Below are 16,773 nucleotides of genomic sequence, written 5' to 3'. Positions count from 1 at the left end.
GATAATGCTCTGGCCCTGCAAGAAATCTGAGGTATCTTCTGCAGCTGTGTCTGATAGGGACATGCAGGTATGCCTCCTTGAGGTCCAGAGTAATCAGCCACGACCCCTTGCCCAGCATGGGAAGGAGTTGCTGTAGAGTCAGCATTTTGAACTTTGGTACTATGAGAAAGGTGTTTAATGCGGACAAGTCCAGTACTGGTCTCCACTGAGATTCTTTTCTTGGAACAAGGAACAGTCTTGAGTAAAACCCCTGGTCTTGTTCTTGTTGTGGAACTCTTTCTATTGCTTTCATTCGAGTCAGCAGAGTGATTTGCTTGATAGCCTCTGCCCTCTGACTTTGTGGTAGGTTTGGCATGCCTTGTTTTCTTGGTAAGGTATGAAAATGAAACCTGTACCCTCGGTCTATAATGTCCAAAATCCATTTGTCCTTTGTCAGTCTGTGCCAGTTTTCTGCAAACAGAGATAATTTCCCGCCCAAGGGAGCTTCCAGTTGTTCCCTGGTAGGCGGTAGTAGAGGAAAGTCATTAAGATTGTGGTTGTGGGGCAGGTGAAACCCCTGCGTCACTTCTTTGGTTTCCTGGCTGCCATTGTCGTCCCCTGTAAGGGCCTCTGTATTGGCCTCTTCCTCGCCACGCCTGTTCTTACCCCTTTGAAACTTTTCTGAATTAGGAAAGGACCAGTTTTTTGAAGGCCAATTCCTACTGAATCTGGGGGTTGAACCTGGAGGAAATCTTTCACAGTCTGAACTGATTTTGCTTTTTCTTCGATGGTCTTTAACACATCCTTAGCATTTGCACCAAAAAGCTTGTACTTTTCCAAAGGTGCATCCAGAAGTTTTGCTTTTACATGAACTGGTAGAGGTTGATCTTTTAACCAAGCATGTCTACGAATGACTGCCCCTGTCATAGCTGCCCTACATGAAGCTTCCAGTGCATCATATCCAGACTGCAGGAAGTGATTGCTTACTTGCTGAGTGTTATGTACAGCTTCCTGCAAAGTCTTCCTGTCTAAAGGATCAGGAGTGTCTAATGTTTTTTGTAAATCTTCTAACAGATAATCCTGATATTGTAACATATGAAAAAGGCAATTTAAAGCTCTCATAGATAAGGTAGTGGATGTGTCATTTTTGCCCCATCTCTCTAATGACCTAGCTTCCCTGTTGGAGGGCAAAGGATTTTTTGAGGTAGAGGCTGAAACTCCTTTAGGCCCCTGTGAAATAGTTTCCAAATCAGCAGTATGGGCCCTGAATAAATGGGAATGAGTTTCTGGGACCCTGTAATACCTGTCTGGCTTGGCTGGAGCAGGAGGAAGAGAATCAGGGGTAGCACTAGAGTCAGAATACAAATCATCCAGAATGTCAAGTACAGGAGGAATAGCTAAGGGCCTGTGCTGAGGCTTCTTAAGGAAAGTCCTAAGGCATTTCCTAGAATCAGAATATTCCTGACCTTGCCACTTGAAATGTTCCCTCATGGTGTGCAGAACTTCCCCAAAAGAAATATCCTCAGGAGGGGAGGCCAAGGGGATGGAATCTTCTGCATCTGTGTCCTCATAGGTCTGGAATAGCTCTTCCTGGCTATCTGAGTGGACAGAGCCCTCAGAATCTTCATCTGAAGGAGTAGGATCAGAGGGTTCAACCCGGGGCCTTTTATCAGGAGGAGGCTGGGATCCTCTCTCAGGATGGGCCTGTGAACCTCTAATCATGGAAATCAAATCAGCAGCCATGGACATAATTTGTGTCTCTGGAGTCGGCTGAGGTAAGGGTTTAGAAGTAATATGCTTTGTTTTGCTGGCTGCCTTAGCCCTAGTGTAGGCCTTAATAGACATGGCCATAGGGGGCCTGGCAGCTCCACGTGCAGGAGTGACCTTGTCTACAGCAATGGTCTTGGGCATTTCCTCGGTTTCGGTATCCGGAGGAAAATCGATAACTGGCGTCGGAGTAATGTCTGGAATCGGAGTCGTCGGTAATGTGGTGTCTTCGGTTCGAGGTGGAGAGACCGTCTCAGAGGGAACCGAGCACTCGCTAGGTTTTGGCGTGGAGTCGGTGGTAGACACGGGCCGAGGATGTCGGTCCCGGTCTTTTCGCTTTTTGGGAGTTTGCGATGTCGGAAGATCCGACGGCATGGTGTAAGCAAAAATATCGCCAAAATAATCTTCAGCGAACTCCGCCCGGCACCTGAGAGAGCGCTTGTTGAAGCGAGCACAGGCTACACAGGCCGAGACGTCGTGGTCTGGGCCCAGGCAAGGGAGGCAGTAAGAGTGGAAATCCTTATGAGGTATTTGTTTACCACAAGAAAGACAATTGTTAACTTTTTCAGTAATTTCTGACATCGGCTGAGGCAAGAAAAGGTCCCCAACGGGGTACTTAGCTTTTTTGATGACTTCGGTATCATAGAACACAGGAGCTGACCGACCGGCACTTGCGAACTGCTTCTGCTTCGGGCACCGCGCGGCAAGAAAGACTGAAGAAAATGGCGTCGGCTGATGCTTATGTACTCCAGCTGCTCTGATGTCGGAGAGAAATGCGACATCAGCCGACGTCGGACCCAGCCTTTGGAATCCGGCCGACCGAGGGCTGCCTGAGGCAGGACAACCCACATGTTATGACTGCAGTTGCATTCTTGAAGGACATCTAGTAGCTACCTATGAACCTATAAGAAAATACAGAGAAGAATGAGACAGAAATTAAACCCAATGCATACTACTTCAACATGTTCCTAACTGATTTAGCAGAGAAAGGAATGATGAATTCATGACTGCTGGCATTTAATCCAAATTAAAATTAGTCACCATGCTTGTGACATTCTTAAAACAGATTTTAAAGTTAAATATCTAAAGTGACTAGGTAGTCTGATTACTGCTCATACAGACAAAATGTTGACCAAACCAAAAAATAAATAATTCTGCTGACACTTACTGCAGACGTGGACTTGTTATAATGAAAACTGAACTGTTTCATCAAATAACTGACTCCAATGAAACTTAACTGTTTGGTCAAATAACTGAATCTAGAGTACAATAAACTACATACAGATTACAACCCAATAAATATACTACTGAAATACAATATATAGGCATACGGTACAGCACAGATTATGAAAGAATCAGCAAGAAAGCTATAGTTAGGGCAATTACCTGGAGGTGAGAATCTGCTGAACTTGCTGGGGTGTCAAGGCAAACTGCAAATATGCCTCTTCAAACCTCTGGCCAGAATTAGTAGCTATAAACAGAAAAATGTTAAATAAAATATCATTCATAAACTGAAAATACATTGTTACCAACAGATTCCTACAAGACGTGCTTGGTTTTATACGACTGTTTACTTTTTCTGAGACAAGGGGAAGAAGAAAAATTCAGTAAATCACAAGTTACAGACCATTCAGTACAACATTTCAGTCTAATGAGAAACTGTCACACAGCATCAGATTCACTTCTTCAGTCCCTCTCTCATGTTAAAACATTTGCAGAGGCAGTACTGTCCATGTGGTTCCTACAATTCTGATTTTGCACTTCACATAGGGGGAAGGAAAAAAGTACAGTTGTGTACACTTACCATAAATGCAGATGTTAGAGTGTATTCACTGTTGCAGTCATCACATTTGGGTTATCTGCCTGCAGGTAGCCCTCAGCCAGCCTGAATACCAGAGTCTTGGATTCCTGCGTCAGATGCCGTCTCTTCTTCCATGACATCAGGTCACTGGGGTATAAAACATGCAGCCGACAACATTACATCAGTTTTTCTTGCCCCAGATGTCAGGTGCCCCCACAATGGGAAGCAAATATATGTTATGTTACACCTCCATCAAAAAGCAAATACACCAGAAAGCTTAAATACACCAAACAAGAAGGAAGGGTAGAGCCAACAGAAGTCAGGGGGCTGGAGGGAGGTTAACCAAGACTGCTACAATGAATATACTCGAACATCTACATTTATGGTAAGTGTACACAACTGTACTATGTTCTTCATGTTTCACTGTTGCAGTCATCACATTTGGGTTGATTCCCAAAGTTAAGGAAGGGAGGAGGAAGTTAGAGAGCATTAGGGCCCGCTATTAAGCCCTGCAAGACTGCAGTGGCAAACCCAGCTCTGGATTTAGAAAAAATAGGCATGTGGTAATGCTTGGTGAAGGTATGTACAGAGCTCCAGGTAGCAGCTTCTAGGATGTCCCTGGTAGGGACTCCTCTGAGAAAGGCTGTAGAGGTAGATGCAGCCCTGATGGAATGTGATCTTATCCCCTGTGGGATGGGTTTTCCATGGTGCTTATAGCAGAAATGAATGCAATGGGCTATCCATTTAGAAACGGTTTGCTTTGAAATGGCCCTCCCCTCTGCCCCTGCAGCAAAGCCCACTAGCAGCTGTTCAGATTTTCTGAGAAGCTTAGTCCTGTCCAAATAAAATCTAAGTTGTCTGTGCACATCCAGAGAGTGCAGTATTCATTCTCCTTTGTTTTGTGGATTAGGGAAAAAAGTAGACAAATGAATGGACTGATTTAGGGCCACACTAGACACCACCTTGGGCATAAAGGAAGGCTTGGTCCTGAGGGAAACCCTGTCTGCATGGAAGACAATGAAGGGTTCCACTGCCATAAGGGCCTGTAATTCAGAAACTCTTCTTGCTGAAGTGATGGCTAGAAGGAAGGCTGTTTTCCAAGAAAGGAATTTCAATTCTGCAGTTGCAACTGGTTCAAAGGGAGGAAGAGTGAGCTTTTCCAATACAAAGTTAAGATTCCAGGCTGGAGTACGGGCTCTCCAAGGGGGGGGGGGGTGTCTTAAATTTTTGGCCCTTCTAAGGAATTGCTTTAGCAGGGGGTGAGAAAAGAGGGGTAGCTCAATATTATGTGCTGAAATGGCACAGGCATGAATTTTAATTGATGAAAAGGATAGGCCCTTGTGGAGCATTTCTGTTAAGTACTGAAGAATATGAGGTAAGGTGGGCATCGTTGTGCTCATCCCCCGATTCCGTCTCAAGGAACAGTATCTTTTCCACTTTTCAGCATAGGAGTTTCTAGTACTAGGCCTCCTTGCCTCCAGAATGACATCTAGCACCTGCTTACTGAGGGATGCTATTGGAGAGCTCAAGGAATTAGCAGGACTGCAAGGTTCAGGGTTTGAAGCTGAGGGTGCAGAAACTGGACCGCCTGCTGGGACAGCAGGGAAGGGGTCTGAGGCAGGTGCCATGGTTCCAGTAGTGTCATACTGCGCAAGAGAGGGTACCAGTGCTGGCGTGGCCAGTCTGGTGCAATCAGTACTGTCCTTGGCTTGTCCTGTTTGATCTTTTGCAGAACCTTCGAGAGGAGAGGCAAGGGGGAAGGCATAAACATAGACTTTCCCAGGTAAAAGACAGGGCATCCACTTTCCAGGCTTGACTGTGGGAAATTCTTGTGCAGAATTTGTCCAATTGGTAGTTCTGAGGGGAGGCAAACAGGTCTACCTCTGGAGTCCCCAATTTGTTACTCAAGAGGATGAATATTTTTCGTTACTGTTTCCATTCGTGTGGGTCCATGAGATTTCTGCTTAGGTCGTCTGCCAGTGAATTTAGCTTGCCTGGCAGGAATTGAGCTTGTAGGTGCACTTGGTAGCTCAAGGCTGTTTTCTACAGAGCCATGGCTAGTCTGCAGAGAGGGTACGAGTGGGTTCCCCCCTACTTGTTTATGTACCACATAACTGTGGTGTTGTCTGTCTTTACCAATAATTGTCCTGGAAAATGCGGTCTTTGAAGGCTGTCAGTGAATCCTGTACAGCTAACATTTCTTTTTGGTTGATATGCAGGTGCATCTGTCTCGGGTTCCATTTGCCCTGAATGCACTGCCCTGCCAAGTGAGGCCCCCATGCATAGTCTGATGTGTCTGTTAGTGTTTGGGCGGCAGGGGGTAGAGTGAAAGAGAGCCCCTTCTTGTGGTAGCAGGCCTCTGCCCACCAAAGGAACTCTGTCTTTATACAAGGAATGATAGGAATCATTGATTCCAGGTCCTGAGAATACTGACACCATAAGCTTTTTAGATACCATTGTAGTTTCCTCATATGTTGTCTTGCATATGGAATTAGTATAATGCAAGAGGCCATGAACCCCAGGGATTGCAGAATTTTCCTTGCAGACAGCTGGGTCTTTGTGGCTGATAGTTTTGAAGTAGGTTGTCAAGTAAACTTATTTCTCTGGAGTGAGGAATGCCATCTGGGAAGTTGTGTTCAAGCTTGCTCCCAGGAATACAATCTGTTGGCAGGGAACTAGGTGAGATTTATTTTCGTTTATAGTGTACCCCTGAGAGGTTAGAAGTCTCTTTACAAATGCCAGATGTTTTAATAGCAAGTCCTGGCTTTCTGCCTGAACCAGACAATTGTCCAAGTATGGGTATATTTTAATTTTTCTCTGCCTGCAAAATGCAATAGCTGGAGCTAGACACTTTGTGAATACCCTGGGCGCAGTAGATAAACCAAAGGGAAGTGCAGAGAACTGATAATGCATGGAGCCTGCCCTGAAGCGTAGGTATTTCCTGCAAAATACCCTTATTGGAATGTGCAGGTAAGCTTCCTTTAAGTCTAAGGTTGCAAACCAGGCATCTTTGCAGCTGTTGAAGTGTTAGCATTTTGAATTTTGGGATTACCAAAAAGGTGTTTAGAATAGAGAGGTCCAGGATAGGACACCAGGAGCTGTCTTTTCTGGGTACCAGGAAAAGTCTTGAATAAAAACCTTGTTCCCTTTCTTCTGCTGGGACAGGTTGAATAGTCCAGACACTTAGAAGAGAGAGAACCTGCTGTTGGGCCTCTGCCCACTGATTTGAGGGTAGGTCTGGCCAACCGGTTGGGGTTGGTAGGGTGTGGAAGTGGAATCTGTATCCTTGGGAAACAATATTCAAAACCCATTTGTCCTGGGTAATGAGTTTCCAGTTTTTTGCATGCAGGGCGAGCTTTTCTCCTAAGGGAGCAGGCAGTTGAGCAGGGCTTGGAAGGGTTAAGGTTAAGTCATTGTGCCATTTTTCCATAGGGGGGTGCCTTACTACACCCTGCTTTGAAGTGGGAGCCCCCCACTGCTTAGGCCTGTGCGTAGCCTGAGACTGTAACCTAGATGGTCTGCTGTTCCTGGGTTTGGACTGCATAGGCCTGGAAGAGATTGGAAAGGACCAATTCTTTAAAGACCAATGCCTACTAAATCTGGGAGGCTCTACTTGCAGGAAATCTTTTAACAGTTTGCGTACATTTAGCTTTTCCCTCCATCTTTTTGAGGACTACTTCTGCTTTGTTGCCAAACACGCGGTCTTGGTTTAAGGGTGCATCCAGTAATTTAGCTTTAACATGATCTGGCAGGTTTTGCTCCTTAAGCCAAGCATGCCTTCTATTTACAGACCCAGTGACAGCATCCCTGCAAGATGCTTCTTAAGAGTCAAAACCACATTGCAAAGTACGTTTACCAACTTGTTCTGCAGAATGTATTAAATCCTGCAATTCTTTGTGTTCAGTACAGTCAGGAATCAACATCATTTTCTGTTTAAGTAGTCCCATAATATGTTGCTGGTGAAACTGGCAATTCAAAGCCCTAATGGCCAAAGTAGCAGAAGAGTATACCTTCTTACCCAATCTGTCCAAGGCTCTAGAATCTCCATCAGAAGAGGTAGGATTTTTAGCAGCAGTAGTCTTAATGCCCTTTGGTCCTTGGGAAATGGTCTCTGGATCCGCAGTAGGATTCTTGAAGAGGAACATGAGAGAGTCGGGTACTCTGTAATACCAGTCAGGCTTTCTGGGAGCTGGAGGTAAAGTGTCTGGGGAAAGGCTAGATTCCAAGAAAGCATCATCTACAATGTCCAGAACAGGAGGGATAGCTAAAGGCCTGTGTTGAGGAAGGAGTAAGAATTCCCTAAGCCTCTTTTTAGAGTCAGAGTAATCCTGGCTTTCCCAGCGGAAATGCTCCTTAAGAGTATGCAAGACTTCATCAAAAGAATTCTGGAGGGGAAGCAGAGGGAATGGAATCCTCTGCATCAGAATCCTCATAGGTAGATAAGGGCACATCCTGGTAATCTGAAGAAACAGAAATAACAGATTCCTGATCAGAAGAATCAGAAGGAAAATCAGTTCTAGGTCTCTTAGAGGGGGAAGGCTGGCTTCCCCTAATTAAGGTAATAAGGTCTTCAGCCATTCTAAGCATTTGTTTTTTAGGCATATGGGCCAGAGCATGCGGTTTGGATGTTGGTTTTCTAGATGTGGTGTGAGTTTTAGGCCTGGAAGAAAAAGATGGCGTCGGTTTAAAATGCAAGTCTGTAGGCCTGAATACACCCTCATAAGCCGGTGCCTGCACAGCAGCTCCAGACCCATCCAAGGTAGAGACATCCGCAGGTTCCATAGTCGAAGAAGCATCTCGCGGCATACCTGGGTCTCAGTAGAGGCCTGCGAATCTGAAGTAGCGGGTATCAGGGGCTGCGAAAGCGCCTCACTGAGTACCGGTGGACTGGCGACTAGCTTAACAGAAGCGTCGTCGGCCGTTTTGGACCTATCCGGTCTGCCTCTGTCTTTATCCTTACTTTATTTTGGAAGATCGGTAGTCGGATGGCTTACCAAAGCCATTTCGGAGTACGGATACCAAGCACCAAAATAATTTGCTGCAAATATAGCCCAACGACGAATAGTTTGGGGGTTAAATAAGTCACAAAACTGACAGCGAGTGATGAAGTGGTCTGGGCCTCAGCAGGGAATGCAGTACGAATGAAAATCTTTATGAGGTATTTGTTTTCCACAAGTAAGACAATTGTTAACTTTTACAGACATCGGTTGGAGCAAGAAAAAAGATCCCCAAAGGGGTACTTATCTTTTTTTTTATGAAGACTTCGGTTCTGAAACTCGAAAACGAAAATTTCAGGAGTCAGCCGACCGGCACTTGCGAACTTGCTTCTGCTTCGGGCACCGCAAGGCAAGAAAGACTGATGTAATGGCATCGGCTGCATGTTTTATACCCCTGATGACCTAACGTCATGGAAGAAGAGACAGCATCCGCCGCAGGAATTCAAGACTCTGGTATTCAGGCCGCATGAGGGCTACCTGCAGGCAGATAACCCAAATGTGATAACTGCCACAGTGAAAGACGAAGAAAGTACAGTTTTGTACCTACCATAAATGTAGATGTTCGAGTGCTAATACAGCTGCAGTAATCACATATGGGTTCTCTGCCGTCAGGCGGTCCCTCGGTCGGCCGAATTCCAAAGTCTTGGTCCGGCGTCGGTTGTTGTCGCCTTCTTCCCTGACGTCAGTGCGACAGGGGTATATAAACCACAGCCAACGCCATATTCTTCAGTCTTTCTTGCCCCAGATGTCAGGTGCCCCCAAAAGGAAGGCAATAGAGAAATTATATATATATATATATATATATATATATATATATATATATATGCAATGTATACAAACAATGCAGTGTTATCAAAACAGAGTAGTTGCAAGCAAATACACCATAGGAGGATAACCCAAAATAGGTTGTATGAGGAGGTAGTTAGCCACTAGTCCTGTACCTAGAGGGGAAGGAGGGAGGGAAACCTGTACTGCAGCTGTATTAGCACTCGAACATCTACATTTATGGTAGGTACAAAACTGTACTATGTTCATCGTGCATACATCTGCAGTAATCACATATGGGTAGAATCCCAAAGCTACGCACAGGGTGGTAGGCACTAGGTAGAACTGGGATGAGCCAGAATGCCCTGCAACACAGCAGTAGCAAAGCCTGCTCTAGTTTTGGAATATAAAGGCAGGTGGTAGTGTTTTGTGAAGGTATGTACAGAACTCCAAGTGGCTGCCTCCAAGATATCTTTGGTAGGAACTCCTCTGAGGATGGCTGTAGAGGTAGCTGTGGCCCAGGTGGAGTGTGGTCTGATGCCTACAGGGACAGATTTCCCATGATAGGAGTAACAAAATCGTATGCAGTGGCCTATCCATTTAGAGATTGTCTGTTTGGTAACAGGCTTCCCTTGAGCTCCTACAGCATAAGACACAAAGAGTTATTGTGATTTCCTGAAAGGCTTTGTTCTGTCCAAATAGTAACGTAGCTGTCTATGGATGTCTAAGGAATGTAGCAGCCTTTCCCCTTTGTTTTGAGGATTGGGGTAAAAGGTAGGTAAGTGTATGGCTTGATTTAAAGCTACCCTGGATACCACTTTAGGCATAAATGATGGGTTGGTTCGAAGGGAAACCCTGTCCTGATGGAAGATAAGAAAGGGCTGCACAGCCATGAGGGCTTGAAGTTCCGAAACCCTACGAGCTGAGGTAATGGCCAGAAGGAAAGCTGTTTTCCAGGACAAGTATTGTAAATCTGTTGAGGCAGCTGGTTCAAAGGGAGGCAATGTTAATTTTTCTAGAATGTAATTAAGATCCCAGGCTGGCACTGGTTGTTTCCTTGGTGGTCTTATATTCTTAGCCCCTCTGAGGAATTGCCTTAAAAGTGGGTGAGAGAATAACGGTGGATCCGTGTTGAATTCTGCAGAAATGGCTGAGGCATGGATTTTTATGGAGGAAAATGAAAGTCCACTGTTCAGCAGCTCAGCTAGATACTGTAATACCTGAGGCAAATTCAGTTTTCTAGGATCCTGGCCTTTTTTCTCATTCCAAGAGCAAAACCGTTTCCATTTTGCTGAGTAAGTCTTCTGAGTAGATGGCCTTCTGGCCTCCAGAATGACATCATGCACCTCTTTGGAGAGTAGGGTCTGCTGAGATGTTAAGGAATTTTCCATGCAGCAAGATTGAGTGCTCTCAGCTGACTGAAGAGTTTTGTAGCTGTGCTGAGTCAGCAGAAGAGGCATTAGACTTAGAGGCCAGGGAGGAGTATGTGTTAGGCTCCTTAGGAGTGGGTACCAGTGCTGTCTTGGCCAGTCTGGAGCAATCAGTATCATCTTCAGTCTGTCTGCTCTTGCTTTCAGGAGCACCTTGGGTAGAATAGGCAGTGGTAGGAAAGCGTACACTGTCCATGCTGTCCAACTGAATGAAAGGGCGTCCACCCCCTCCAGGCCTTTGGATGAAAAGTCCTTGAGCAAAACTTTTCCAGCTGATGGTTCCTGTGGGAGGCGAAGAGATCTATGTCGGGCCTTCCCCATGCTTGGATCATCTTTGTAAACACCTGTGGATGTAGTTTCCATTCATGTGATCTGTCATATTTCTGCTTAGATTGTCTGCCAGAGTGTTTTCCAAACCTGGCAAGTACTGTGCTTGAAGTTCGATTTGCCATTCCAGAGCAAAGTTCCAAAGTGTCATGGCTAGTCTGCGCAGGGGATATGAATGTGTTCCTCCTTGTTTGTTTATGTACCCCATTACTGTGGTGTTGTCTGTTCTTATCAATAATTGTCCTGGGTGCAGGAGGTCCTTGAATGCTGTAATTGCATTTATTACTGCTAGCATTTCTTTTTGATTGATGTGAAGGTGCTTTTCCTTTTGGGACCATTTGCCCTGAATGCACCTGCCTGTCATGTGCGCCCCCCAGGCGTAATCTGAGGCGTCTGTTGTGATGACTTGATTTGCTTGAGGCTTGCAGAATGGGAGGCCTGTATTTGTTTGACATGCTTGGGCCCACCATAGAAATTCCTTTTGCAAACATGGAATTATTGGTATTATTGTTTCCAAATTTTGGCTGTGTTGAGACCATGGGTTTTTTAGGTACCATTGAAGTTTTCTCATATGCAGCTTTGCACATGGGATTAAAAGAATGCAAGATGCCATGAAGCCCAGAGCCTGCAGGATTTTCCTTGCAGTAAGCCTGGTACAATTTGCTAGTGTTTTGAAGTACTGTGTTAGTTGCCCTTGTTTTTCTGGCGTAAGATAGGCCATCTGGGTGTTTGTGTCCAAGCTGGCACCCAGGAAAGTTATTTTCTGAGATGGTGTTAGCCTGGATTTCTCTTTGTTGATTATGTATCCCAGAGAATTCAGTAACCGTGTTGCATAAGCCAGATGTTCCAGAAGAGTGTGCTTGCTGTCCGCTTGGATCAGGCAGTCGTCCCAATAAGGGTAAATTTGTATCCCTTGAAGTCTGCAGTAGGCAATTACTGATGCCAGGCATTTCGTGAATACTCTGGGCGCAGTAGATAAGCCAAAGGGCAATGCAGAGAATTGATAGTGGATTGAACCTGCAAGAAATCTGAGGTATCTTCTGCAGCTTTGTCAGATTGGGACATGCAGGTATGCCTCCTTGAGGTCCAATGTTACCAGCCAAAACTCCTTGCCCAGCATGGGAAGAAGTTGCTGTAATGTGAGCATCTTGAATTTTGGTACGAGTAGAAATGTATTTAGGATGGATAAGTCCAAAACGGGTCTCCAGTCGGTTCCTTTTCTTGGTAACAGGAAAAGTCTGGAATAAAAACCTTGACCTTGTTCGTGAGTAGGAACCTCTTGAATGGCTTACATGTCCATGAGTTTTGTAATTTGTATTTGTGCCTCTGCCCTTTGACTGTGTGGCAGGTTTGGCATGCCCCTCATTTTTGGAAGAGTGTGAAAATGAAATCTGTAGCCTCTGTTTATTATGTCCAGGATCCATTTGTCTGTTGTGATAATGTGCCAATTTCCTGAAAATAGTGCCAGCTTTCCTCCCAACGGAGCTGCCAGCTGAGATTTGCTTGGCATGAAAAGGAGGAAGTCATTGGGTTTGCTTTCTGTATTGTTGTGCACTGTCTTCGCCACCTCTTGGTGCTTGAGTTTGCCATTGTCTGCCTCTAAATGATCCTTGAGATTGCCCTCTGCCCCTTGAGCGCCTGTATCTACCTCTCTGGGGCTTGTCCGTGGCTGGAAAGGACCAATTTTTTGAAGGCCAATTTCTGCTAAAAAGATGTGGCTGTACCTGTAGAAAAGCCTTGACAGTTTGCATAGATTTAGCTTTTTCTTCCATTTTCCGTAGTATCTCCTCAGCATTAGTACCAAACAGCACATCCTTTTGTAAAGGAGCATCTAGTAGTTTAGCTTTAACATGATAAGGCAAGTTTTGTTCCCTAAGCCAGGCATGTCTACGAATGACTGCTCCTGTAGCAGCAGCTCTACTTGAGGCCTCTAAGGCATCATAACCACATTGTAAGGTGTGTTTACCCACTTGTTCTGCACTATGCATCATATCCTGCAATTCCTTCAAATCTGGTTGTTCAGGTTGAGACATTTTGTTTCTTAATTGTGATAGCAGAAACTGTTGGTATTTAAGCATATGGAACTGACAATTTAAGGCCCTCATGGCTAGGGTGGCCGAGGTGTATACCCTTTTCCCCCACCTTTCTAAGGATCTAGATTCTCTCTCGGAAGGTAGTGGATTCTTGGCAGTAGAGGCCTTCATTCCCTTGGGGCCTTGAGAAATGGCTTTTGAAAAGAAATTGGTGAGAGTTAGGGACTCTGTAGTACCTATTAGGTTTGACTGGTGCAGGAGGCAGGGAATCCGGGTTAAGACAAGGCTCCGAGTAAACATCATCAAGAATGTCCAGGACAGGAGGTATAGCCAGAGGCCTGTGTTGAGGTAACAAAAGAAATTCCCTAAGCCTTTTCTTGGAATCAGAAAAGTCTTGGCCTTCCCAATGGAAGTGTTCCCTCAAGGTGTGCAAGGTCTCCCCAAAAGAAAAATCCTCAGGGCGAGATACAGAAGGAATGGACTGTTCTGCATCAGAATCTTCATAAGGGGAATACGAGTGTTCCTCCACATCCGAATGTTCTGAGAAAATGGAGCCCTGTTCAGAAGAGGGAGAGTCTTCCTCCACTCTGGGTCTCTTGTCTGGAGGGGGTTGGGAACCCCTGATACAGGAAATTAAATCCTCAGACATTTTAAGCATCTGCTTTTTAGGCATGGAGCCTGGGGACGGGACCTGTGCAACAGGCCTCTTGGGATGCATGGCTGATTTGGACTTAGTGAAGGCCTTAATGGAAAAGGAAGAAGAGGGCCTACATACACCTTGGGTGGAAGTGGACCTGTCCACATTAGGAGGCTCAACACTCACTGTGGATTCGGTGGTTGTAGTGTGAGTAAGGGCCGAGGTACCAGCAGTCTCGGGTACAGAAGACACCGCCAAGGAAGTGTCGTCGGTAGTCAGGGACTGCATAGGCGTCTCGCTGAGAACCAGACCACGTGTAACCGGTTTTGGCGTGGTGTCGGTGGAGACCACGGACCTTGCGTGTCGGTCCTTGTCCTTTCGTTTTTTGGACAAAACGGTAGTCGGAGTATCTGACGACATTTTATAATCAAAGGCTTTACCAAAATAATGTTGGGCGAACTCCACCCGACGCTTAATAGTGCGTTTATTGAAGGTAGCGCAAAAACGACAGCCCGAGACGTCGTGGTCTGGGCCTAAACAAGGTATGCAGAGGGAATGGAAATCCTTATGCGGTATTTGCTTCCCACAAGAAATACAATTGTTAACTTTGTCTGACATTGGTCTGAAGCAAGAAAAGTTTCCCCAACGGGGTACTTAGCTTTAATGAAGACTTCGGTTTCCGATTTTGTTATAAATTCAGGAGCTGGCCGACCGGCACTTGCGAACTGCTTCTGCTTCGGGCACCGTGCAGCAAAAAAGACTGAAAAATATGGCGTTGGCTGTGGTTTATATACCCCTGTCGCACTGACGTCAGGGAAGAAGGCGACAACAACCGACGCCGGACCAAGACTTTGGAATTCGGCCGACCGAGGGACCGCCTGACGGCAGAGAACCCATATGCGATTACTGCAGCTGTATGCACGATGAACATCATCTGAATTAAAGCCTCAGACAGAGGAGAAAAATCATGCATTTTTCCTGTGCAGTAATTTCTACTCAGATGTGTCATCCTCAGGTACTTCCTACTTTTGCACACTGGGACATAACTGATGTATTTCTTGCCGTCAACTGATCCACAAGACATTCCCCGTTAAAGGATCATTGGGTTGGTACTACAAGCTTCCATCAAAATCTCATTACCAGTGGAAAGGGTCAACAGGCCAAGTACAAGCCTCCATCATTATACTGTTGTCCACTGGGAGGGAAAGTTGCATGCAGAGTGAGATTGTGCTAAAAAGCTATATCTTTTCCACAGCTAAACTCCATATTCAAGGATGCCATACAGTAATGGCGCTTGCTAAACTGCACTTATTTGCTTAACTAAATGGGGAATTGAGAAGTCCATCTTAGCAGCTCTTGAATGTCTTGGCAATATTATCTCCCACCCATTCCCTGCCCCAAGCCTTTCCACTGCCCATTCCTGTAGTCCATTCCATTGACTTACAAACCTCTCTATGAAAAAGTACTTTCAGAACTCCAAGAATTAGTTAATTCCTGCAATTGGCTGTTTGCACCCCCTCCTCATCACTCCCCCATATCCTTCCTGTTCAGAATGACCCCTTAACATCTACTACATGTGATCTTTGGCACTGCTATCCGGTTTACGATTTCTGGTTCTAAATGAGAAAAACTGTAGCCTATGGTCATATTCTTTCCCTACTATCCCAAAAATCTTTCTGGCATAGGAATGTATTAATACTAGAGAAGTGATCATGGAGACCATATGATCACTTGCCACCTACACCTTTAAACAGCCAAGCTTAAGTTCTTGCTACCCTGGTCAGGCATTTACTACTTCTTACCGCTCATGTGAAGCAAGGCCTTAAAAAATTATGCCCAGTGTAAATTTGTGTCAAATAAACACGTCCATTGTAAATATGTGTCTGTCCAGCTATTCATTAAGGCAAGCCCTAAAGGCAGCCAAAGCAGTACTTCGACTTGTAGTGGCAACATATTCCGTAGACTGGGAATTTGCTGGGTTAGGAAGCCATCCCTTCAACTAGTCTTGATTATGTTTGGGTGTAGGTTTAAGTATCTAGTGTGGATGTCTGTAAAGGCACTAGGTTTTGCAGAGAAATAGGCCTGATAACACTAGGTCTTTCAAGACTCAAAAAGCTAGAAACAGGTCACCTCAGAGCAACCACTAGGCTAGAGTACAAGAATCGTTGTACTAAGCTTTCAGGATTGTTGAAGGATTTAAGACATTTAATTTTCTTGGTTAAAATTTTCTGGGATCTTTCCAGCTGACCAACACGCTTGGATTTGTGCCTACCAGAGGGGGCACTGAACCAAATGATGGGTCTGATAAGTGAATACAGAGGAAGGACTACTACATTAACTTTTGAAGATATGCCCTTAGTAATTAAGTACGCCAGAGAAGAACTCCCTGACTATGTTGGAAACAGGAGCAAATGAATGAGAGCTGCCCATATAATTACCTAGGTCTCTTATGACCCTCTCTCTGAAGAGCAGTACCTTTTATAACACAGGGGAGGTGGGAGCAGCTGCTTTGCCAAATTCTGCAACGCTGCACTTTTTTGCATTTAACTTTAAACATTTTTAGCACACCAGGTGTGTGTGCATTCCAATCATTGCTGGACTGCTTAATGACAGTGGATGAGCTGATAACAGTACCCAGCTTGTGTTCAACAGTAAACCTGGTCAATCACATTTCAGGGATATTGGGTTGGATGTTACCAAAACAAACGCCAAACAGGAGAGACCTAGCAAGGACCTCTGTAGCAAACCAATTTTACATTCAGAGTGTAACAGCAACTACCACAACATGGGATCTGCTGGACAGCAAATCTGCAATCCAGTGGACAACATGAAGTTTATATTAAGTTTACCTACATTTTTCAATAATTCAAGTATGGGGAAAAGATTAAAAGCCTTAGCCAGGTCACTAGAAGTACTGTGCATACATAGAGTGACCACTGTCCGTAACCTCTGTAACCTTTCCAAACAACCTTACTAGGCTCAGCAGACAGGACCTGCCCTTCACAAAAAACAAATTGTGTGGAAGTCTAGTTCAGTT

General features: G+C 45.1%; 1 protein-coding gene across 2 annotated transcripts in view; it reads right to left on the bottom strand.

Annotated features, from left to right (window-relative positions):
- Positions 1-16,773, bottom strand: part of PIAS3 (protein inhibitor of activated STAT 3) — a 1,163,468-nt gene that overhangs the window by 952,927 nt on the left and 193,768 nt on the right. For both annotated transcript variants that reach the window (XM_044079722.1, XM_044079721.1), the window contains exon 3: positions 3,133-3,217. In XM_044079722.1, coding sequence (XP_043935657.1) covers positions 3,133-3,217 — 85 coding nt within the window. The remainder of the gene's footprint in view (positions 1-3,132; positions 3,218-16,773) is intronic.

The sequence above is a fragment of the Protopterus annectens genome, chromosome 8.part0, assembly GCF_019279795.1.
Source record: "Protopterus annectens isolate FY-2018-M chromosome 8.part0, PAN1.0, whole genome shotgun sequence".
NCBI lineage: Eukaryota > Metazoa > Chordata > Ceratodontiformes > Protopteridae > Protopterus > Protopterus annectens.
Note: the sequence above shows the minus strand (reverse complement) of the source record. Positions and strands in the feature narration are given on the sequence as shown.